The 25,778-nt window shown below is 41.3% G+C and overlaps 2 protein-coding genes across 5 annotated transcripts in view; one reads left to right on the top strand and one right to left on the bottom strand.

The window, feature by feature from the left end:
* The first annotated feature begins 743 nt into the window (after positions 1–743).
* On the top strand, positions 744–22,711 carry plcd1a (phospholipase C, delta 1a). Of its 4 annotated transcripts, none has more exons than XM_080020283.1 (15): positions 744–890; positions 5,502–5,660; positions 11,444–11,672; positions 11,785–11,914; positions 12,031–12,259; positions 12,384–12,585; positions 12,873–13,017; positions 13,654–13,806; positions 15,354–15,503; positions 16,210–16,366; positions 16,474–16,590; positions 17,467–17,645; positions 19,421–19,556; positions 21,046–21,195; positions 21,482–22,711. In XM_080020283.1, the coding sequence occupies exons 1-15, from the start codon at positions 860–862 to the stop codon at positions 21,571–21,573; spliced, it is 2,259 nt and encodes a 752-aa protein (XP_079876409.1). In that variant the 5' UTR covers positions 744–859; the 3' UTR covers positions 21,574–22,711. The 4 variants fall into 4 exon arrangements, with proteins under 4 accessions (XP_079876409.1, XP_079876410.1, XP_079876408.1 ...); XM_080020284.1 differs by lacking the exon at positions 744–890 and adding an exon at positions 3,277–3,396; XM_080020282.1 differs by lacking the exon at positions 744–890 and adding an exon at positions 3,315–3,433.
* Positions 22,712–22,882: 171 nt separating this feature from the next.
* The window catches only part of vill (villin-like), a gene marked incomplete at its 5' end in the record, with an annotated part of 8,309 nt that continues 5,413 nt past the window's right edge, over positions 22,883–25,778 (bottom strand). Inside the window, 5 exons of the mRNA XM_080020418.1 lie at positions 22,883–23,090; positions 23,370–23,774; positions 23,955–24,023; positions 24,321–24,509; positions 24,785–24,929. Coding sequence (XP_079876544.1) covers positions 22,977–23,090; positions 23,370–23,774; positions 23,955–24,023; positions 24,321–24,509; positions 24,785–24,929 — 922 coding nt within the window. The 3' untranslated portion in view covers positions 22,883–22,976. The remainder of the gene's footprint in view (positions 23,091–23,369; positions 23,775–23,954; positions 24,024–24,320; positions 24,510–24,784; positions 24,930–25,778) is intronic.

The raw sequence follows: 25,778 nt of genomic DNA, 5'->3' as shown, positions 1-25,778 counted from the left end.
TATCTATCTATCTATCTATCTATCTATCTATCTATCTATCTATCTATCGATCTATCTATCTATCTGTCTATCTGTCTCTCTCTCTTTCTATATATATATATATCAGTCTGTCTATCAGTCTGTCTGTCTGTCTGTCTGTCTGTCTGTCTGTCTGTCTGTCTGTCTGTCTATCTATCTATCTATCTAGCTATCTATCTATCTATCTATCTATCTATCTATCTGTCTGTCTGTCTGTCTGTCTATCTGTCTATCTCCCCCCTCTCTCTCTCACTCTCTCTCTTTCTATATATATATATTTAAGATATACCAAGGGATTGATGAGCATGCACTCTTGAGTTGCACTCAAACCCCTGAAAAGGGATCAAACTTTAAATATAGAGAGTGAGGACATGAAACACAGTGGAGAGGATGCCATTAAAAGTCAGAAACTAGACTGACAATAACACTTCATAAAATAGTAATTATATTTGATTATAAACCACGAGTAAGGCAAGTTGAGCTAAAGTCAAACTTCAGGGACTCCACTGACCCCTCTGTCGACACAGATGAATCAGAGTCGTGATGTGAGTAAATAAAGAGTTCCAGTTAAACCGGTGTGGCACTGTGGGTGTGGACTGAGGGCGCACTACAGTCCCGCTTACAGTGCGGGTGAGCCCTTCACTCGGCACTCCTTTGATGCATGAGACCCGATCTGACACGGCAACACACGCGTGAATATCAACTGACATAGAAGAAAAGTTGACTGCGGCGGGTTCTCATTATCAACCTCACCGCCACCACATACTGTGGATCGCTCGTGTGTGTGCGCATTAGTGGAGGATCTGAACCCCGCGCACTGTGACTTCTTTGTCAAAACACAATGGAGCCGAACGGCACCACAGACAGACACGGTGAGTTCTTGGAAATGGGCAAACCCGACAGTCAAGCTGCTGATTGTTCATTTTTAGGTTTATTGTATATAGACAATAAAAAAATAATAATTTTCGGGTTTATTGTACATAGACAATTTCACTTCTTGGAGTTCATTTTTAGGTGTATTGTACATAGACAATTTAATTTCTTGTAGTTCATTTTTAGGTGTATTGTATATAGACAATTTCATTGTTTTGTTGTTCATTTTTAGGTTTATTGTATAAAGATAATTAAAGTTTTTTGAAGTTCATTTTTAGGTTTAGTGTATAATGTATATGGCAAAATACTGCTCGTTTTGGAATTGATTTTTGTCATTTTTGGGGGGGTTATTGCATATTGCCATATATTCCTATTTCATTATTCCTATCTATGTGTCTATCTATCTATCTATCTATCTATCTATCTATCTATCTATCTATCTATCTATCTATCTATCTATCTATCTTATGCACACTTAAGACATCTGTCTCTTATACAAAGTTCATGGTTCATTTGGTTCATTTGACTTTGTTAAAATATTTCTAAAGTTCCTTCTCGATGTGAAAGCGAATTATTATTATTATTATTATTATTATTATTATTATTAGCATGCTCAGCATGCTAGGCATACAACACAGAGTATTTGTATGCCATTGCATCCAGGACAGAGTTAGTCTGCAAGTTTAGTTCAGGTTCTCAACCTGCAATGCAACTCTTTATTAATTCTTAAATCAACAAGAACTGCTTCAATAACTCTGTCCTGTGGAAGACCTGTAGAAACACAAGAGCACAGTTTTTGGTTATAGAGAACCACCACCAACCCCCCTCTTTGGAGAACTATTTATCATGTTTGGCTCTATAAACAACTGATCACTACTCCAAGAGGGGGAGAATCACCATGGGTGAGACAAATAAACATAGAAACAAACAACATTTACACAAAAACATTAACATTGGACGACAACATGTATTAAAAAACAGTGAATTAGGTCCAGGAAAACTGGAACTACAACTGGTCACGTGGCCTCTTCCTGTCATAATTATGGCAGCAAATGAGGGAGGAAAAGAGAGGAATGCAACTAGGAGGGTGCTGGGGTGTAGTCGAAGCAGGTGTGGTGTGTGCGTGTGTGATGGGACCGCCTGTATGTGTTTGTGTGTGTGTGTGTGTGTGTGTGTGTGTGTGTGTGTGTGTGTGTGTGTGTGTGTGTGTGTGTGTGTGTGTGTGTGTGTGTGTGTGTGTGTGTGTGTAAGATGTCCACCGGTGAGTGTACATGACTTATCCCCATTAGTATTGGTGTAGAAGGTCGGTATTATGTCGCGGCGCCTCCAAGCAGCGGAAGGTGTTTCGAAGCCCCCCCGAACTCCGCAGCCCTATAGACACCCTACGGCTACAGGAAAGCCCTGAGTACCTTGCCCTGTGGTCACAGAAGACCCCCAGGCCCCCAGAGAAGCCAGAGGGCCATGGAGCAACCCCCACACCCAGCCCCGAGGAGCATGACCCAGTCCCAGGGAGTACGAGGAGACCCCGCACCCCGGGGGCGCACATATACAACGAACCACGCACAAGACGCAGCTGCCGGCACAGAATCCGGGCCACAGGCGCAAGGCACGGACCGCAGGCCTGGATCCTGGCCCCATGGCGACAGACCGACACCCCGCCTGAGCCGCCCACCTAACGGGTCAGCCAGCAGGACCCCCATGCCCACCCACGCCCCGCACAAGGGGGAGGACCACCCCACCACAGCCGACCAGACGCCCCACCCGGCGTGACTGCCAAGTGCCCATACACGTAGCAGCGTGTGCCCAGCACGGGGGACCTCTTTCAATTATTTCTGATAGTGCCCCAAAGGTGTCACACCAGTAAAAGCAGTCAATATTTCATAAACATTTTGCAGCAGGTATTATTGTAATATATGAGGATCAGTAAGTTAACACGACAGAACAGGTCAATACAGATAGCCAGTAGTTGCTTTTTCACGTCCACTTGGTGACGTCTTAAATTATTTATTTGTTTATTTATTTATTTATTTACTTTATCTATTTATTTATGTATGTGTGTATTTATTTGGTTTATTTTGTCTTTTTTTTTTTTGTTGATAAATCAAATCATTAGCATGGTTTGCGTTTAGTTCCATTCCTGCCACAGGGTGGCCCTCGTCCTTGGTCTCTGTTGCACTCCGTGGTGTTTGCTGTGCAGCGACGTGCAGGCAGCCCTAACCCTCTTACCAATTTAATTAAGTGAATAAAAGCAAGTATGAAGCAAGGTAGGATGTATGCACAGCGTGCAACAGGGAACACACACACACACACGCACGCACACACGCACACAGCGTAAGACCCGCCCCGCACAGGGAACTGTATCTGGAACTCCTGTTTCACTGGGAAGCCGCACACGTATAACTGGGAAAGAACGAGGTTTAAAAAGCAGAGCATTCAGGATTTTTTTTTTTTTTCGGTATGTCTTGTTTGCACAAGTCTCCCAAACGGACGAAATCAGAGGAGCAGGTGAGAAAAGCCGCTCTGGAGAACGGAAGGCGCCTCGGTGAGTTCCCCCCCCCAAAAAGTCACCTCAGCTTCAGCTCCTGACGTGGGAGGCTTTTATTTTGGCAACATTTCCTCGCGTCTCATTGTTGTGAGTGGAACCCATTGGACACGCTCGCATGGAATGTCACCGTGCAGTGGATAAGGCTGCTGCACTGCACGGTGCTCCAAGTCTGGCTTATTGCCCAGAGCTGTGAATTCTTTCAAGGATCATTGTTTGTTCTGCACATATAGCCACGACCCCTCAGATAGCGCTGTGCGTGATGTGATCTAAGATGTGATTCTATTTGTATATGATGCTAAATGTGAAAATGCTGGGAAATGCTTAATCACAAAAGTAAAGGCTGGTGTACTGTCCAGGCAGCTGTACAGCATAATACACAGCATAATACGCTTATTATTCACTTGGCTGTGTGCTTTCCCTTAAAGATGAATATTAAGGAATAAAAGGGATGTCTCCCCAAGTTGCCAGGCGACATGTTCCAAGGATCCAAGTTCAACTTTCATTTTGAGTTCCACTTGTGTTTTCACATCAGGGCAACGAGCTGTTTGAGGAGGAAGCAGATGGGATTTTTCTCACGTCGAAAGCACCACCTTGAAAACGTAGTTCATACACAGTCTGACACTCTGAGAAACTTTATTATACACTTGGTTATATGCTGTTATAGAACATGTGTTAAAAAGTACCGGCCACATTCAATGTTTAGAGATAGGGGTGGTGAGCTCCTTCTACCTAAAATGTACAAGCATTTTTCCCATGTGAAAATGGCTGACGGGCATTGCAAATAGGCTGTGGTTTTCACTTAGCTTGCCCTAACCTGCCTCATCCAGGGCACTACCAAAATATCTCAGCAAGCAATCACCAAGTCATGCAGTTCCTAATTTTCTGCAGAAATCAATAAGGAAACGTTACTCCCACAGAGTATGAATCACCGTGTGGAAATTGTTAAGCCATGGAATACCGGTTTGGCAAAAGCCTCCGCTTTGCTCCAGTCTTTCCGACCATAACGTGGCTTCAAGTTAAACTCTTGCCTGGATCCGGACAGCGGGAGCGGATCAGCCTGGGGTTAGTCCACAAGGTGGATCGGCGTCAAAAACGTCAGCCCAGGTCGAGTGGAGGAGCCTGTGGAGCTCTGGACCGGCTTTGCGCATTTCTCCTCCGCCCTCCGGTTGGAGTGCTGCCAGACTGACATAGAGGGCCTTGTTAAGTCTTTGGTGGGACTTTGTAAAAAATGTGTGCTATGCTGCGGTGCCGTCCGGGGCCCACATGGTTCAGCATACAGAGCGGTAGTGTCGTCCTCCGGCCTATTAGATCTTCTGACGTGTTTAAAGTTCACATATTCAGTTGACATTATGTTTGACTGGGACACATTCGTTCTGTCAAAACAAAAAGCAAAATAGATAGAAGAAGCCTCGCCATTAAAGACATTTAGAGCTTGATGCGTCATCCTCATCATGTGTCACACCTATCATCAATTATTATTATCATGCACAAGTTCTTATTTTTGTCAGAATATAAATAGTTGATACAGAGGGTTATTGTTAATATTTTGTTTTATTGTACATTGCTTTTAGTTTATTTCTCGGGTTGTTTTTCATTATTTATTGTTAATTCTAGGTATATTTTATTGTTAATGTTAATTTTTCGTTTAATTGTTTATTGCCATTATTTTCTTTTTTTAATGTTTATTTTCTTGCTTGTTTATTGTCTTTTTTTTAGGTTGATTGTATATTTACTTTTTTCTTTTTTTTATTTAATTTAAGTTGATAACATATTAGTAATTTATTTCTATTTTCTTTTTTTTATCATCACTGAATTATTATTGCCTGCCTGCTCCAGCCTATATACATACATTATATATGCGCTAAATCCAAGGTTGAGTACTGAATAACAATAACAGTTGGAAATCAAAGAATCCTTCTTGGAAGTAGATTGTTTATCGTAAATGATGATTTTCCTGCAGTTTAACCTTCTTGGAGATCCGCTGCTTTTACGTTCTATATACTGTATATTTACCACATGTTGAGACAGATCCTAAACGTCCTTAAACTTGGTGTGTCTCCGTCAGGTCTGGAGGGCGATGCGGATCTGCACTTCCTGCTGGGTGGAGGGGACCTAATGAAGGTCCGCTCCAGCTCCTGGAAGAAGGTCCGCTTCTACAAGCTGCAGGAGGACTGCAAGACCATGTGGCACGAGTCCCGCAAGACCTTCAAGAGCACCCAGACCTGTGAGCGCCCGCCTGAGGCTGTGTGTGTGTGTGTATGTGTGGGTGTGGGTGTGTGTTGGTGTGTGTGTGTGTGTGTCTGTGTGTGTGTGTGTGTGTGTGTGTGTGTGTGTGTGTGTGGGTCAAGCACCAGGTTCTACGAAGTAAAACAAGTTTTTTTCCCGTCAAGAACATTCCTTGTAATAAGTAGACTCACCTGCAGTATTACAATATAAGGTATATTAGTTATTTGTTATTAGTTCTACAAACATACAATATTTCACTGTTCTGCCTTTTTTGTCAAACAAATCTAAGAATTATATTTAAGTAGTAAATGTTATGAGATGTTAGAGTTGTATCTTCTTCATCTTCAAGAATAAGGGAGACGTACAGAGCTGTGGTAACTACAGGGGAATAAAGTTGATCAGCCACAACATGAAGCTCTGGGAAAGGGTAGTGGAGGCTAGGTTAATAGGAGAGGTGGGGATCAGCGAGCAGCAGTATGGTTTCATGCCAGGAAAGAGTACTACAGATGCAATGTTTGCTTTAAGAATGCTGATGGAAATGTACAGGGAAGGCCAGAGGGAGTTGCACTGCATATTTGTGGATTTAGAGAAAGCACATGATAGGGTGCCGAGAGAGGAAGTGTGGTATTGCATGAGGAAGTCGCGGGTGGCAGAGAAGTACGTAAGAGTGGTACAGGACATGTATGAGGGCAGTCAGACAGTAGTAAGGTGTGCAGTAGGCGTGACGAAGGCATTCAAAGTAGAGGTGGGATTGCATCAAGGATCAGCTCTGAGCCCTTTCTTGTTTGCAATGGTGATGGACAGGTTAACAGATGAAATCAGGCAGGAGTCTCCGTGGACTATGATGTATGCGGATGTGATGTCGGATGTTGAGATTTTCTTTGGGAGTGACAAGGATGGACAGGATTAAGAATGAGTACATTAGAGGGACGGCTCAGGTTGGACAGTTTGGTGGAAAAGTGAGAGAGGCGAGACTGAGATGGTTTGGACACGTGTGTAGGAGAGATGAGAGTTACATTGGGAGAAGGATGCTGAGGATGGAGCTGCCAGGCAAGAGGAAAAGAGGAAGGCCAAAGAGAAGGTTTATGGATGTGGTGAGGGAGGACATGCAGGCGGTTGGTGTAAGGGAGGAAGATGCGCAGAACAGAAGGTATTGGAGGCAGGTGATCTGCTGTGGCGACCCCTAACGGCAGCAGCCGACAAGAAACCTAAAAAGATGTTAGAGTTACAAGGAAAATATAATTGGGCCTAATGGGGGTGGGGGGGGCAACAACATCAAATTGGATTGTCATTCATATTTTGAAACATGAACCATATGATGATATGATATTTGGATCATACCCCCCAGCCAGGGTTTTCCTTTGACAGCAAGGGAAAAACAAACTGCCCCGCAAGGTTTGTTTTACACTGCACATTAGCGAATTACATAATAATGTCTCAAAGAAATAAGAAAATAGACACGTAATAATAAAACAAATGATTATGCTCTGTTTTATTTCATTTTATATTCTGAAAACATTATGTGAAATGATATGCATTATTGAAGCATTGTGCCTCGCAAGCTGCGAATATATTACAAACGTGTTAAATTGTCTCCCTGCTCTAGATGCGATAGCCCGTCCTGCCCCCCTTTAGAGGAGGAGGAGGAGGACGGTGGCTCCTCAACACGCCCCTGAATCCCACGAGCAGTTGAGAGGGTTTTTTTGTTTTTTTCGGCTGATTGTGGGATGGAAACAAAAGCCAGTCGAACAGATAGTGTGGCCAAAGTCAGGGTGGAAAGTCCCAATTGTTTTTTTCCCAAAAAGAGAGAGAGAGAGAGAGATCCTCCTTCCCGGTCACAGATTTTTCTCTCTCTCGCTTCCCATCAACCCTGAGCAGCAGCTGCTCCCGGGGCTGATAACCTCCAACCTCTGCCGGCACCTTGAACAAACACTATATAACACACGTACAAAGACAATACATACACGTGTGTGTGTGTGTATTGTCTTTGTGTGTGTGTGTGTGTGTGTGTGTGTGTGTGTGTGTGTGTGTGTGTGTGTGTGTGTGTGTGTGTGTGTGCGTGCACACTCACGCACACACACACGCACGCACTCACACACATACACACACACACACACACACACACACACATAGATAGGATGCTGAGCCAGATCAGGCAGTATCATGTTATGTCCCAACCAAAGATGTTGTTTATTGTAGACAAACATGTCCTCCTTCCTGGGTTGGGTTGAGATGGTTTGGGGTACGATTGGAGGGAAGAGAGGAAAACAGTTATGATATGGCAGGCATTTCCTGGTCGGAGGAAATGAGCTGCGTCTTCTAATGTCTCCCTGTTGACGCGGCCGAGCTAAGTTTACCAACACTGTGGAAAAGAATGTGGAAGGGCGGTGCGTTGTGTGTTATTGTGAAAGCGCTGACACATATTGGCTTCCATTTCTCACCACGTCTAAAAAGTGCCTAAATGTCCAGCAGCGTTAAAACAGCGGTTTACAATAGGCTGTAGTGTATCTTAATCGGCTTTTATTCCAAATAGTGGACACCCATGCCAAAAAAAAATTATAAATGAATTTTTGTTGTTTTCAAGAAATATGTACAGTAATGTTAAAGCTGAGATCAATAGAACATTTCATTCTATTAGATCAGTAGATCTTTTATATATGCCTGTTTTCACTCCAACCAGGCAATGAAATAGATTACTTCACTCATTAGACAGCTCAATCAGAAAAAAGGGGGAATCAAATCGAGAGAAAACAGATGGTGGACACGTTATGGCCGAGGGGGCTGGAACCCTATTGTATTTGCTCAGATTTTCATTATTATTATTCTTCTTGGCAATTTTTGGGCTAAAAGAACACGACAATCGCTGAACCCACACACATGGCTGAGAACCGCTCGTGAGAACCGGGACGTCTCATATCCCATGGTTCAAGTTTGATCGATATGGGTCTACATTTGGAGCAGGAATTCGTGAAAAACCAACGAAGTTGCAGAACGTTCGCGCATCAGCTGATTTGCCAATATTCCAAAACTTCCGGTGGGGTGGTGGAGCGTGATGAGACTGTGGAGCGGCCGCTTTGTGAATCATCCAATTCGTTATATACAGTATGTGCAAATCGTAACATACAAGCTGGAGGAGTCAAAAACATATATGTGTCCTTACACATGGAGTTCGCTTGCAGCTCCAGAGCAACGGGTCCAGCACTGTGTGGACTACAGGGAGTAGACAGTCACCTTCTAATTTTTAGGATGAAGTAATAACACACAACAAGTGTATCGGGTTGTAGTAGTATTTCTGCGTATCACCAGGACTCTAATAAGTAATAAGAAAACTATAATTAGTCACAAAGAGTCGCTGCCACGTCATCACGTCAGCCGATGCTGCGTTCAACGGAAACTCCGAAAATTGTAACTCCTTTTCGTAGTAATGCTGAACCAAAGACGAGCGAAAGCACCAACTGATGCTACATTCTGTGGGAACTCGAAAATTTGTAATTGGTGTCGATTTCGAATTGATGGTGTGTCCACGGGAACTCGGAAAACTGTAATCTGACAAAACTAACCTGGACCTTGTGTTTTGCAGCCTGCAGCTATATTTTTGTATTGTGTTCATTATTATCTCCACCCTCTTACCAGTACGGTAACTGATATGGTAAGGGTGTGGGTGTTATTTTGCATTTCACCACAGGGTTGTTATTACTGTAGACATCAGGAGACAGGTTCAGTTCATTGGTACGAGTGTTTGGACAGGGATTACACAACTGTTGAGGCCTCTGGAGATACAGTGTCTTGCGTGTCAGATCTTACACCAAAAACAATATAACCTTAATGAACACATTACTGCCATTATTGCCAACGACTCCCCCTTAACCCTGCAGAATACAGCCGCATTCATCTCATACGTCTAAATTGTTTTTTTAGGCTGATCCATGTGTTTCCGACTTCCCACAGACAATTCTTGCTTTTCCCATAATGCAATGGGAAGATTACACGACAATAATGAAGTTGAAGGTTAACACAACTTGTCAACTTGCACATATACATTGACTCGACCTCCGAGCCCTTCAGTCTTCACTACTGAATATTGTTTTCATCTTCGGCGGGAAGGGAGTGTGAAGAACTTTGTTGAACTTTGTAGGAAGAACTTTGTTGCGTCTGGCACAATGTCTTCTTTGTTGTCAAATTTCTTCTGGTATTTCTGTAATGCCTGCGTGACGCAGATGACAGAACTTGGACACAGTGGTCCGTCTTTTTCCCCCAGTGGAATTCACTGAGAACGGCAAAAAATATATTAATAAATAAAATCACAATACTCAGTTCTTTGAGTTTTGTCTTCTGGCACGAGCCTCCACTAAGTTATTTGTCGATCCAGAAGTCGGCTGAGTTGAACCGACTCAACCTTGGGCGTGTCTCACCACACAACCCCCGCGTGTTTGTTTTTAAGAGCTCCAGTCAGACGGTGTCTCCATAATCTGCCAGGGTCTGGACGATCACATGCAGATAAAGAACAGAAGCATTAATAAAAAACGGAAAACAATCGTCCCTCTTTGTTAGATCCATTTGTTGTCGGAAGAAAAGCGGGTATGTGATGTACTTTTTGCGATTTTAACCCGTGCCCAGTTTTATGGCCTCTTGGCTAAGCCTGTAAGCTTGGCTGTCTCCGTTTGAAAGGAGCTCGGGCTGGGTTACATCATCGGTTGGACATATGTGCTCTTCCGTACATTAAGCTGCGTAACAATAGAGCGGGCCGCAATGAGTGTCCTCAAAAAGGGCGACGTGTTCGACCTCTGGTTCATGGTGTCGATAAATAGAGTGATCTGTCTATCTTCCTGGTGATTCTCAGTGTTCTGAGTGAATAGGAATGAAATAATTAAAAGAAAAATGAGGTCACGGTATTCTGGAGGCACATGTTTTCCCTTGTGCGTCACATACTGTGTGCTTAAGGCTAGAGATACGACGTGGATAGATTTTCAAAGCATAGTGAAAACTCCGGTAAACGGATCCCTTTGCGACAGATAGGGTTTGCCAAAGAATGAAGGTGTGCATTGTGCAGGATGACAACAAAAGCTGAGAAAGACGGCTGCTGTGGTCTGGTTAAACTGCAGCGTCTCCCAAAACTCCACTTAGAAATACTCAGGGCTGTCCGGGTGGCTGCAACCACCCAAGTTGAAGTCCGGCTTGCAGTCATTTGTTGCATGTCTCTCTCTCTCTCTCTCTCTCTCTCTCTCTCTCTCTCTCTCTCTCTCTCTCTCTCTCTCTCTCTCTCTCTCGCCCGCCCTTTTCCTGTCTCTCTACTATAAGTTCTGTTATAAGAATACGTGGTGTTTAGGCCGTATCTCGCAGACAAAAACTACGACTATCTTTCATTCTTCTCTGTGGTAAACGGCCTCCACACAGTTACAACGCCTTCCTGTTGAGAACATAGGGATAAAAATAGAATTGAACACACAGTGTCCCCCATATCAGTCTGGGACCTTGGGAGATGACGGCTGGTGCCAGAAGATAGTGACACTCGGAGGGTTATCTCATGTTCGCTGAACGTTACATTTTCATTTTTATCAAGAAATACCAAGCTATTTGATGGATGTGGCTAAATATTTGACTCAAGTTAGGCTCCAACATCTAAGGTGTCCATATCAGGAAATGGCCACACTAGCAACTGAAACCCAAATCTGTTGGGGGTGGTCACAAGCCCTTACATTTACCTCCCTGTCACAAAGATGACACTTGGCGGTCAAGGACCGGAATATCACGCACCGGGTCTCTCTCTCTCTCCTCAAACAGTCTCCATCGATGACATCGACTCGGTCCGCAAGGGTCGCCAGTCCGAGGGGCTGCAGAAGCACACGGACCCCGCCGTCGAGGAGCAGTGCTTCTCCATTATCTTCAAGGGACACAAGAAGAACCTGGACCTGATGGCGGGCACCGAGGACGAGGCGAAGCAGTGGATCAGCGGCCTGGAAAAGGTCATCACGCAAATGCAGAACCTCAGCCGCCAGCAAAAGCGTGAGCAGTATCCTTCACGGTCCGCCGAATCTCGCAATTTTAACTTTTCAGAAATGGTTATTGTTGTATATGTGGACTCTCAGTTCATATGTTGCCAAAGCCTTACATGTGAACGCAAGCTGGATTTTCAACTGCATGCGGAAAGCCGACAAGAACGACGACAACAAGATGACCTTGAAGGAGCTGAAACACTTCCTGCGACAGATAAACGTGGAGGTGGACGACACCTACGCAGCAGAGCTGTTCGGCGTGAGTCCCTCTCGGTTCATTTCGCGGGAATATCGGGGGAACGACAGCGGGGAGCCATTTTGTTTGTCGGGTTGTTCCGTGCTATTCACCGTCTCGTAATCATTCACGTTGCGTAGAAATGCGACAAGTCCAACTCGGGCTCCCTGGAAGGCTCGGAGATCAAGCACTTCTACGACCTGCTGACGTACCGCGAGGAGATCGACGTGATCTACATGAAGTATGCTCAGATGGGCGGCCAGATGACCGCCAGGGACCTGCTGAACTTCCTGCAGGTGGAGCAGAGGGAGCAGGTGTCCATGGAGGAAGCCCTCCGGCTCATCCAGAAGTACGAGCTGGACGAAACAGGTGCGTACTGTGGGAGTCGATGCCGACGCTCGAGATGCTCATCGATCCGTCGCACCGTTAGGAAGACGCTCGGCGGTCACTTCACCGTGTCTTTGGTCCCCCTGTCTGTCTCTCCTTTGCTCAGCCAAGCAAAAGAAGCACATGACCAAAGATGGCTTCCTGATGTACATGAACCACGAGGAAGGCTCCATCCTCAACCCAGCCCACGCACCCCTGTACCAGGACATGCGCCAGCCCCTCAACCACTACTACATCTCCTCCTCGCACAACACCTACCTGATGGAGGACCAACTCAAAGGGCCCAGCAGCACCGAGGCCTACATACGGTAATCTCCTTCACCGACATACCCTACACCCCACAACATGGGTTGGAAGCCCCGCTGAAAATGTGCTCTTTTACCCAGGGAATTTTATAACAACTGTGGTTGGACAGAAGAAAAACACAATGAAGCAAGTACAGTGGAGAAGTGACTTGATTTTCTTAAAAGGTCCCCTTTGCTTATTGACTTGGCCCGTGGAGAAGAGCCGGTGTGGTTTTTAAGTCGTTTGTCTGTGCCCTGTAATTAGATAATTGAGGTTGTTGTTGTTGTTGTTTTTTTTTCCTCCTGCCCAGAGCCCTGATGAAAAGCTGTCGCTGTGTGGAGCTGGACTGCTGGGATGGAGCCAATGGAGAGCCTGTTATCTATCACGGCTACACCCTCACGTCCAAAGTACTCTTCAAAGACGTCATCAAGGCCATTAAAGACTACGCCTTCAAAGTATGTGAAACACCATCTTTCAGACACAATCAATTTGGCTGTTACAAGGCAGCGCAGGTGTACAGCAGCAGAAGTAGTTATTTTTACAGAGCTCTGTGGAATGCTCGATTCTGATTGGTCAATAGCAGCAATCGGCGGTCAGGTTTTTTCAGAATAAGGTCCGTTGTCACAGGCAACCACTTCTACACCTGGTTTTTATGTCCCTTGTTTTATGTGCCTCTTAATAAGAGATGGAATAAAATGAATGTCCAATTTGACATTAATAACAGTAACTGTGTTCATCATATGTAGGACAAAGAGATTTTGTACAGCGAATAGTTTGCTATGTTGGTGCAGTATCTTGGTATTTGAGATTTGGCACCCCTACAGTTTCTGAGTGCAATACTGTCGTGAAACTTGGTCCGGTGTAATAATCAAAGATAACGAAAGAGGTGCCATGATGAAAGAGGTGCCATTCTCCATATTACAAGTCAGCGTACCATCAAAATGATTTTGAAGCTGTTATTTCAATGTTAAAGAAGTTACGTAGTGTTGCTATAAACTAGGCATACTAGTTCTTAAATCATTTCAAATCAACATTCAATCCCAATGCATTCTTTAATTTTGTAAGTTAGCCATGGTCATTTTTCCCTCCAGACATCAGATTACCCAGTGATCCTGTCCCTGGAGAACCACTGCACAGTGCCGCAGCAGAAGCTCATGGCCCAGCACATGAAGTCCATCCTGGGCAGCGCTTTGGTCACACAGCCCCTGGAGGACACCTTGCCCACCGGCTTCCCTTCGCCTGAGGTCAGAAAACCATCACCTCGAACCCACACTCATTATGTTGCGACATTTAAATAGATCATGTGAATTTAACCCCAATCAACCCGCCAATTCTGCAAGTTTGGAGGACTCTTTGATTTGAAGCCAAACATCTGACAAGGTATTTTTCTGTTTCCTCAATAAGGAATCACATTTAAAATAGGTACAAGAATCATCAGTTGGAAACCCTGAGATTCTTTGAGACGTTTTCGCAGTCGTTTTTTGTTTTTTTTTGTCAGTCGGTGTGCATTATAATAACAGGATAAAATGGAGAGAATCTTACAAACTGCACAGGGATAACATTTCAATGAGGAATTATACATAAAGGGAATGTGTGAATCGAACAGGGCTCCCTCTGCCCTAATTTTTTTTTGGAGAAAAACAAAGACAAATTAACAGCAGAATTAACACTGATTTATTTTCTGCGCTTTGTGCATAGAGGGGGGCGATCGGGGTGCAATCCGCGCTCGCCGTGCTATTATCACTCAGGGTCTCTCTTCTTGTGTGTGTGTGTGTGTGTGTGTGTGTGTGTGTGTGTGTGTGTGTGTGTGTGTGTGTGTGTGTGTGTGTGTGTGTGTGTGTGTGTGTTTGTGTGAACCAGACAGAGGGAGCCGGCCACGCCCACCTCAAGCATATCTCCGGCGAGAGAGAGAGAGAGAGAGAGAGAGAGAGAGAGAGAGAGAGAGAGAGACACGTCTCTCCTGATAATAGTGAAAATGCTTCTTGGATGAATATCTTAATCCTATTGCAAGTTAGAAACTGGTTATACAGCCTAAATAAATAGAGATTCAATTTTCTTAATTTCTCTAATACTGTTAACAGAACTGGGAACGTCGGAGCCCTGTTCCCCTAGGAATAGTCCTCATCACAATCAAAACTATCTTTCTCAAGGATATTCTTCCCACATGGCCTTTATTTTTTCGACAGACACAAGGCTTTTCCAGTGTATTACCTTGGTTTAGAGTTAACTTTAAAAGCGCCTTTGACGAACTGACAAGTCCCTACAAGTGAGTGAGCATTTGAGTCTCGGGGCTGAGGTCATTTCCAGAAGGAATTCGGTTAAGTTGTGAATTTACTGCTGAATAGGGTGAGCCTTTAAGTGGCACTGCACTAGGAATGTTGGGACGTTCCTCACTTAATTTATTCAATGTTGTAATTATTTCCGGGGTTTTTTCCTCTCTTTTTTCCTGCTGTAACCTACATTACCGCAGATTCCGGTCTCTCCTAACACAGCCTCTCACCGCCTCCCTCTCGTTTTTTTTTCCCACGTTGAATTGTTGAATTGTCGTTGAGTTATTTCATTCATCCTGACCGCTGTCTGAAAGAAAATTTTGTTTATTCCATAAGAACTTCCTCTCTCTCTCGCTTCAGTCGCCGCTGACAAAACAGGGCCGGGGGGGTTTTACCTGTTTGATATTGAAAATAGAGCCTGGCTTCTTTCCCCTCTGTCCGTCAAGGGACAGGGGGCCATTTCTGAGTCAGCATTTTAATTGTGTATACTGTATATACTTATTTAATGTGTGTCTGGTCAGGAGCTGAAGGGTCGCTTCCTTATCAAGGGGAAGCGGTTGAACAAACTTGATGCCGCCTTCATCAGCAACAACACCATAGAGGACGAGAGTGTCTCAGAGGAGGACGAAGCAGCTGACTCCAAAGAAAATGGACAGAAAGCCAAGACAAAGGCATGTTTGTTTATTATTATTATTATTATTATTATTATTATTATTATTATTATTATTATTGTGGCGATAGTGGCGCCGCCCCTAGCGGTCGCCTGCGCCGGCGCTCCGGCATTACATTTCACTGCATATATGTATGGAAGTATGTATATGTATGTGACAAATAAAAATCTTGAATCTTGAATCTTGAATCTATTATTATTATTATTATTATTAATAATAATAATAATAATAATAAAAATCATGTTATAATAATAACAATAATAATAATAATAATAATAATATTATTAATAATAATAATAATAATAATAATTATTATTATTATTATTATTATTATTACTGTTAGTATCAATATGTTGTATTATATAATTATTATGATTTGAATTATTCTTTTTATATGATAATTATTAAAACATTGTTATTAAATTAATTCATAATTAATAATAATTAGTTGTAACTATTAATTTAATAATTAACTAATTAATTAATTCTTTCAAAGGTAATTTTTCAATGTCAATATACTGTATAATAAAAATTATTAAATATTAAATTAATAATTCCTACCAATAATACAAATAACCATAATAATAATTATTATTAATTGTTCAGAACAGCCAGGTTTTATCACTAGGCATTGAAATGTAGCGTTTTTATGTAATATTTAGCATTTACCTTGAGGTATGAATATTTTTTTCTTGTGTCCTTACAGAAATCAAAGATGAAGCTGGCCAAGGAGCTGTCCGACTTGGTCATCTACTGCAAGAGCGTCCATTTCAGCAGCTTTGAGCACGCCAGGGACGCCCAGGCCTTCTACGAGATGTCCTCCTTCAAGGAGAGCAAGGCCCTCGCCCTGGCCGAGACCTCAAGTACACACCATCCCCAGCAGCAGACTTTGGACTTTATTGAAATTCTAATTGCTCTGGTCTAATTATTCCTTTTAGTTAAATTTTTTTTTTTTTTTTGTCTTCCGCAGCCACAGCCTACATCCACCACAACATGGACAAGTTGAGCAGGATCTACCCGGCCGGCTCCAGAACGGACTCCTCTAACTACAACCCCATCCCCATGTGGAATGCAGGCTGCCAGATAGGTACGCTGCTATGATATAGGGTTAGGGTTAGCAATAACACTTACACAACAATAATATTGTAAATACAGGGATTTAGTGAAGGGGAACATAAGGAGATGTCACCCCCTTTTTAAAACAGATTGAAGTCATTAAATCGTCTCCCATTTTCATTTATGAGGTATTTAATATTTGTCAGATTTTATTTATTTTATCCATATCCATTACATTTTTGTATGTATTATTTGTATATTCTGCATCAGAGTCAACTTTTCCCATGTTATAAAATGGAGTTAAGGTACAGTAAGTGATTATTTTCCAGTCAAGTAGAAGTGAATGTGGGAAAACAAATAAATTAAAAATGACCTATAATGCATATATTTGAGTTGTCTAGCTTCTCTAACTGTACCTTTAATTAAATAAGCGTCTTAAAGTCCAGTGAGTCCTTCAGTTGTTTTATGTTTATTTATTAGGGAGTAGGGCATACTAGACCAACATCTTGTATATAAATGGCTAAAATGGTGACATTATTATTTTAAATTGGTGAACAAAACAAACTATATACTCAACCTTGAAGAATTTAAACCCCAAATTTATGTCCTTAGAAGACAAAGTATGGTTTTCTTTCCTCCCTTGCATTCCAAAAACCTCTCCAAAATACTCAAATTATGTCAAATTATGGAAGTCTTAGGGGAAAAAAAACACTAGTGGAAAAGTTAGACAGGCTCTGTATTTTGGTTTATTTTGGCCCCTGGTAAGGCTCCAGGGTCAGTTATTAAATAAATGGTCTTAAAAACAAACTACTGTGAATATTCATAATCAGCAACATAGCTGAAGCTAAACCCAAATTCACTCAGTTTATCCGTCTTTTTATTCCTTCTTTTTTCCATGGTGCTCCAGTGGCGCTGAACTTCCAGACGCCCTCCAAGGAGATGGACCTGAACCAGGGGCGCTTCCTGCCCAACAGTCAGTGCGGCTACATCCTGAAACCCGAATTCCAGAGGGAGCCGTCGTCCCAGTTCAATCCCCACACGCTCACCCAGGGACCCTGGCTGAAGAAGAAGACCCTCCACGTGATGGTGAGAATACTACACATAAGTGTATTTAATGTCATTTATAAGCTGAACTACATGACAAAAACACATCAATCCTGGATAGTAGGTGTGGCTGCGCATAACGTGTGCAGGGAGGACTTTGACATAGATTGTGTAATATACTTTCAGTGACTCTCTACGTCACAAATTAAACAAAAGAATAGAAGGGAGGTCCACCCAACCGCCCCGTTTTGCCGGAGCTGGAACTTTGAAACCACGCCCTTTTCCCATTTCTAAACTTTCAAAAGTTTTCAGTTTTGAACACAATACAAACATACAAAGTTCCATAACGGAAATAAAAAAGAAATAGAAAAATACGCTCTTGACAAGAGACAAGATAATAAAAATGAAAATGGGACAACATAACAACAGCAGAAAAAAATCTATAAGATCTATAAAAAAAATCATACTTACTTACATACTTACTTGTGCAGCAGGTGGTGGAGTGAGGCTCACACAAGGGGGTGAAATCTGCACTCTTTTTTTACTTGAGCTTGTCAGTTTGTCAGTTCTATCAGATATGAACCTTAAATATTTACCGAAGCCTTATCTCTCCAGTGAGCAAAGTAAGCAGAACAGTGATTTGGAATAAATGGGGTCTGTTTGTGTGTCAGCCCAGTGATTCAGCCTGAATGTACAGTGTTTGTCTTTTCATCATAGCTGTACGGCTGTTGTCATGCGTACCTCATAATATACAATAAAATAATAAATATGGCTGCAGGCAGTATTATAGTTATTTGTGTTATGTGAAATATATCACAATTTACTAAACTTAAAAACATGAAACATTGTGGACTCGGACGTCGGGTAGTTACGTTGATAGTTTATTTTAGAATATTGTGACTGACCTTCAGAGGGACCTGGACATATAAACGTAATGTAATCACATTTGTGGAATTTCATGTATGCAACTTTCATGGCATTAGGTATGAAGCATTTCCATTAAGAATTATGAAGATAGGTCAGTTCTTAATAATTGTTCTAAATATCTAGCTGTTCTGAATAACTGAGTCCTTAATGTCTTGGATTTTCTGTTATTTTATCTCTAACAATAACAAAAACAACTTCAGTAATTACTTTTCATAGCCATAATAATAAATATATTTAATTTTATAAATATAGAAATACATTTATTTGTAATTACTGCTATTGTACTTATTCTGTTAATAATGTACAATTTGAAAATTCAGTTTAACATCTTATTTATCGATATTGTTATGCAGACAACATTAATGTAACTTCAACAATAATTTTGAATTATAATTATTATGGAATAATTTGTTAATATTAGCTAAATATGTACGTAATATAATAATAATGCAGCAAAATAAGGAGGGACACGGCACTGGGTTAGATGCGAACAGAATGCGTTTATTTACAAAAAGGGCAAAAGAGATAAAATATCAAACTAAACGCTGGGTGTTGTATCAGGTCGCCAGTAGTCAACAACTAAGCGCTAGACTACAATGCTGTCATGTGACGTATGCGAGCCGTCATTTGTGCATGCACGCGCGTTGCAGGGATGATAAAATATAATTTTTTTTACTTTATTATTCCACATTAATGGACCGTTCTGGATCAATCTTGGACGACAGCATGTTGGGACTGCCCCAAATACACATTTTATTCATCTTGCCTGTGAGTGTAGCGGATCCATGAGATCCATAGACTACTGACGTCAGTTTTCTTTCGGGGCTGTACCCCTAATACAATAATAGTATATAACACTAGAGGGTGTGTCGTCCTGTGTGTCCTACCAGGTAATCTCAGCGCAGCAGCTTCCCAAAGTGAACAAGGAAAAGCATAAATCCATTGTGGATCCTCTGGTTCGAGTGGAGATCTGTGGTGTTCCAGCAGACTGCGCCACCAAGGAGACGCATTACATTGAAAACAACGGTATGACATGCACAAAAAAACATACACACAATTGAATTATAACTTCAATAATAATAACTACAGCTGACTAATAATAATTAGCTTGAACAATAGTAACAAAAGTAAGTTATTTTCCTTTCAAATTAATTAATATTAATCTTTTAGGATTTGTATAATTGTTTTTATCATTCATAATTATTATTATTAGGGGTTTTGGACACGGTGGTCTCGTGTGGCGTGGCTTGTCTCATGATATTTGCCGCTCCAGGTCATTTATAGTTACTTGTATAAATTCTTATACAGTGGTACTTTGACTTACGAGTTTAATTCGTTCCGTAACAGAGCTCGTAATTCAATCAGCTCGTATAGAAAATCAATTTTCCCATTTAAATTAATTGAAATGCCATTAATCCGTTCCAGCCCCCCAAAAAACACCCCAATTTTTTTTTGTTACGTGTTTTTAAATAAGGATAATTTATTTATGAATAACAAATATTGTATAAAAACATAATAAAACATAATAAAAGAGAATTTCGAAGAGAACTGCTCATGTTTTTCTATGATTTCATGCTTTAATTCAATCGACATCAACCGCTTCTTCTTCTTAGCACTTACTTTCTTCAGACTTATGGTTAGAAATGTTTTTTTTTGCAAAATAACTGCACAAAAAGCACAAATCGCGAGCACAAAACACAAAAGAGATGCTTCCACGGTCAGGTAACCACGTGAAGTGAAGGAGTGAGACGCGGGATGCTGGCCGGATTCACTCGCCACGCCAACTAGCACCTGAACTAGCAGCGACACCTGAAGCTCGCTCCTCATAACTCACATTTTTGCTTGCAAATCAATACAAAAAATCGAGGGAACAACGGCTCGTAACTCAGAAAACTTGTATGTTAGTGCACTCGTAAATCAAGGTACCACTGTATAAGATTATAGACACAAATCTTTTAGTTCAATATATTTTGTTGCTTCTCTCACACTTCCCACTTCTGACTTCCCTAATGTTGTGGCTTTTGAATTTGTGTTTTCCTTTAATGCGCTTGTGTTTTTTGAATTTGCAAAGCGTTCTGCTAGGCAGTTCGTTCGACATAATGCGCATGTGTTGTCAAATTGGTGAAGATGTTTTGTAAATTTGCTTGTGTTTTGAAGATTTTCATGTGTCTTCTTAAGTTGCAGTTATGTCCGTGCCTTTTGCAATTGTATTTTGTCTTTTTGCATGCGTTTTCTTTTGTTGCAGTGCGATGAGCTCTCAGGGCCATAGTACACATACATACTGTACACACACACATAAATGAAAACCCACAAACACAACCAAATTGAGAAAACAATCAAAACTTAATCAAGTGTTCTTGGTTTCATAGAAGACACTTACAAACATTAAACAATGTTAGATGAAATTAAAATTGAATTAAAAATAAATTATTATTATTTTTTATTTATTTATTTATTAATTGTTATTATTATCTTAACGTACTCTTTAAATGAAAATCCATCCATATTCTTGCAGGGTTCAACCCCATGTGGAATGAGAACTTCCAGTTCACTATTCATATCCCAGAGTTGGCCATGGTGCGTTTCGTCATCGAGGACTACGACTCCACATCCCAGAATGATCTGGTAGGGCAGTACTGCCTACCGCTCAGCAGCGCTCAGAATGGTAAGAAAGGAGAGATAACTCCATAAAAGAGAGACATCAGAAGACCCAACTCGCCTTTTAGATTGCTTTCACTGGTTGGACTGTAGATGAAAATAATGATTACCATATATGGTAATCATATATGAGACAATGATACCATATACGATTACCATATATGGTAATCATTATTATCTCCACAGTCAAGTTTTCTTGTTCTTGTTTCTTGTTCTTTTCCAATTATTTTGGAGAAAAAAAGAATTCATCCTTCGCGAGCCATTACTCATACTTGAAAAACACTCTTCCTCAGGATACCGCCACATCCCTCTGCTCACCAAGAGAGGGGACGTCATCTGCTCCGCTGGACTCTTTGTGCACCTCATGCTTCTTGATGCTAAATAGCATGGAGACTGAAGGCCGAAGAGGGCGTTTTGGAAACCAGGACTATACTGTATCTCATCAGGAGTATTTATCATCAAGTCAAACCAATCTGAGCTAGCATCCCAAAGCTTTATGAGGGATCATTATGTTATAGATACTTTTGTCGTCTACAAGTTGAAATTGTTCACAGTGCGTAACACTTTTATTTGACCGGATTTATTTAGCTTTTTTCAAACAAGAAAATGTGTGGAAAATAGAAATGTATTGACGCAAGGCCATCACATTGGCAAAATTATAATTGATAATAGATAATAGTAGTTAGTTATTATTGGTGATAATAATAATAATAATAATAATAATTATAATTATAATTATAAGAGTATGTTGGCTGTGTAAAGAAAATTCAGATGCCTTAAGTTATCTCATTTCCACTTCCTGCTTATATACTGTCTGTTATGCCGTTATAACAGACAGTATATATTATATTGATTTGTCAAAGCAAAGAAACAAGCATTGTACAACATTTACATTTGTCTATTTTATTTTTATTTTACTAAGACCAAAAATTGTTGTTTTAGAATAACTTGAAACGTATTTTAATTAAAAAAAAGTTTCAAACTGACATTATGTTTGAAACTGAAGTGTTAAGTCAGTAATAAGTAACAAGTCTTTATGGTACCGACATGAAACTGACTTTGGATAGAGCCTAAACTGTATGTTTGCATTTGGTGTGTGTGTGTGTGTGTGTGTGTGTGTGTGTGTGTGTGTGTGTGTGTGTGTGTGTGTGTGTGTGTGTGTGTGTGCCTATGTGTGCAATTGCAAAGTATGCTGCAGATGCAAGTTCCACGTTCAAAATATTACTATAGCAAACTGTATTTTCAAGCTTTTCAACAGGTGTTTCACAACTTTTCCTTTTTATTATATCATTCACATGAAGTACATATCAAAGTGTTATCAATGTTTGACTTTCCTTGAGACATATTGAAACTTAACTTGGTTCATTTAATATATGGCTCTTAGAATAATTGTGTATTTCTGTTATGAAAATAACTTGAAAAATATGTTTCTCCAACTCAAGCTATTTCAGGGCAAGACTCTTTGTCGCTTGCATTTGTAAGTGAACTGCCTTTACACTAGATCCCAAATAAATTAACAAGAAGAACGCTGATGGAATGTTGTGTTTATTTATATTATATATCATTGATTAATGAATGCAAAATCAACAGAAAACACCTATAGACCTATTGCTTAAAAAAATAACAAGTCAATAATTGCGAGTTGTTGTCAGTAACTAAATATTTAATGGTTATATTCATAGGATTGGTTATATATATTTTTTTTAAATGCATGGATATTTTCTATTGGGAGATATGGCAAACTTTACGTATAACCCTCAAAGTGATATATTCCTTCATGTTTCCCTCTCAGAAAAGTCCCGCCTTTTTCTTCAGGTCGTTCTGACGCCATTTCGGAAGGCGCTGGAAGTCCTCACGGCCCGTGCACAGCAGGTTTTCAAAATTAACGTCAGACAGGTAGTTCTAGGGAAAAAATATACATACAGTATATAAAAACAAACAAGTCGCAAACACAATGGGCCTCAAAAGTATTATGACTAATAATATGTATGTATTTATTTATTGATTATATATTTTATGTTATTACGTATTATTATTATTATTATTATTATTATTATTATTACAAAGAGGACAGAGAACGTATGTCTGTCACACCTTCTGAATCACACACACTGGTTGTCCAGCCATGACATTTCACACACACTCTGGTGGTCCTGCCATGACATCACAACTGGCTCGTACCTCTTTGTGGCCAGGGTCCACTCCTCTCGGTAGCTCGCTGGGTAGCTTGTTTATGAGCAGGTCGGGGTCCAGACAGAGCTGGGGGCCTCCTTCTCCGATGGTGACATTGGGGGGCGTGATGACACTCGCCGTGCGGGATTTGAGGAGGCCGTCGTCGCCCGGTGGGGGAGACCCCGTGGTCACTGAAACGTTAGAGAGGGCTCTCTGGCTGGGGGGGCTGGGGGGGCTGGCGGGGCTGGCGGGGCTGGGGGGGCTAGGGGGCCCGAGGGGGCTGGAAGGTCTGGGGGACAGGACTCCACCTCCTACCCCTCCATGGGTCTTGTAGACAAGGGGGGAGCTCAGCGGGCCCCCAGGGGCCGTGTAACCTCCGGCAGAGGTCTTACTGAGATCTGTGTTGTTCAGGTCCTGCAGGACGTGACACACGGACACATGCAGTAAAAATCGAATTTTGGTTGGTTTTCAGTTCTATCCGCAGAGAAAAAAAACCAATTAGATTTTCCTTGAATTGAACAGATTAGAGACATTAGTGCTAGTCTGTGTGAGGATTAGAATTAGGATTAGTTAGTTATTGAGTTAATCACTTACTACAGTGATCTGTAAGAGAGATGCTGCATCACCAAGCTTTTTTTTCATCTTCTCATAGGAGTTTCCTCCCTGTTGAAAGATCAGTTGATCATCCACTTCAGACAGTAAAAAGGCAAACGCAGCAGCTACCTCTTAAATTAAAAGACATCCCCCCAAAACCTCTCCCAAACAATTTCTTAGTTAGTGGAATTATTTGTATTCATATGATATGTTGTTATGTATACTTTATATTAATTATCACTTGTCCAGTGAGGTGATTGAATACTGTGAATATTGTTCAGATGTGTACCAATCATATTATATATATATACACAGTATTGTGTGTGTGTGTGTGTGTATATATATATATATATATATATTCCTCACACTCCACTTGTGGTGGTCCCAGGCGTTGAACCAGCCGGTAAAGGTTGGAGGTTCGGAGCCCTGCTTGAGGGAGATGATGGGGGTGTCGGGGTCGCGTCCCGCCGGATGGATCCTCAGGTATTCCACAGCGCTGCTGCACGACTCCCTGGTCTCAGACTGGTTAGCTGAGCTGCCGATCCACAGGAAGATCTGGAGAGGGGTAAAGAAAACTGTTGTCAATAATAAATAAAATATAACTATAAAATAAAATAAATAATTGTTTTAACTATAATAATAGAAAAATAATTAATTTTTAAAAGTAATTAATAAATAAGAACAATATTTATAATATTTAATAATAATAATAAACACACAATAAATAATTAATAATAAGAAGAAAATAAGAAAAATGGCTTCACTATAAGCACGCAGACCAGACAGACCCCCCCGCCCCCCTCACAGGGGGTCATCATGTGACCTCTGACCTCCTCCCAGGTGTCCAGCAGCATGACATCGTCCTCGTCCAGGTCGTCCTGGGCGAAGTCGCTGACCTCCGTCATCCTGAAGCGTCCCGTCTGGTTGGAGCACTCGAACAGCCTGGGAGCGTGGGGCGGCTCCTCCTTCTGCAGCCTGACCGGGGCAACCGGGGCCGTTTGCATTTTTAAACTTCAAAAGATCATTTGAACTTCCAAAAGTCTGATCTCATTATGTCACTGGCCATTTTCAATCGTCAGAATTTAGAAGGGCTAGCTGAGCTTTCGTTAAACGCCCAAAAACGCTTCGAGTAAAGAGAAGCACAAATTAAGTCTGTCATGGATCAGTTGTTCATTTAGCAGAGGAGACAAATAGAATGGAACATGAAGGAGAGCGGGGCAGACTCCCAAAAATAGGAAAAAGAAACAACCGCACTGCATGGTTTGCCAAAGGATGCAGTGGATATGTGGGAAAAACATTTTTTATCGTCATATAATTATTTTTTGCTTATATTAATATTACTTAGATTATAGTTAATTTCCAAATACATTGATTAACATTCGGGAAAAATATTGATAATGTGTATTATAGTCTCGGTAACATTAACTCTGCTCTACCGTTTACTTTATTCATCAAAAATGGACCTTCAAATTCATTGTTCTACTAGCTGAATCTGAGCCCTTTTCTCAAATGCTGCATGAGTCGTTTTTGAAGTTTAATAAAATAATTGACTTCGACTTGATCCGATTTGAAGCAGACAACAAAGAGAGGCAACATTTAGGACCAAAAACCCCAAACTTTCCAGACGTTGATCTTATGGAGACGTTGCTCTGCAGCTTAACGCAATAAGGAGGGAATGTGTCTCCACACTGTAATGAAGAGGTCACGGGGCTGAGCCAGCGGCTTTTACTGGTGATATTTCACTCCACTTACTGGAATATCTTCAAATCTAAAATTACTTTAATTTTAGAAGAATGTTGGAAAGAGGACTTTTAGTGCTGTTTA

This window comes from Zeus faber, assembly GCF_960531495.2.
Source record: "Zeus faber genome assembly, chromosome: 19".
NCBI lineage: Eukaryota > Metazoa > Chordata > Actinopteri > Zeiformes > Zeidae > Zeus > Zeus faber.
This window is presented reverse-complemented; position numbering and strand designations above follow the sequence as displayed.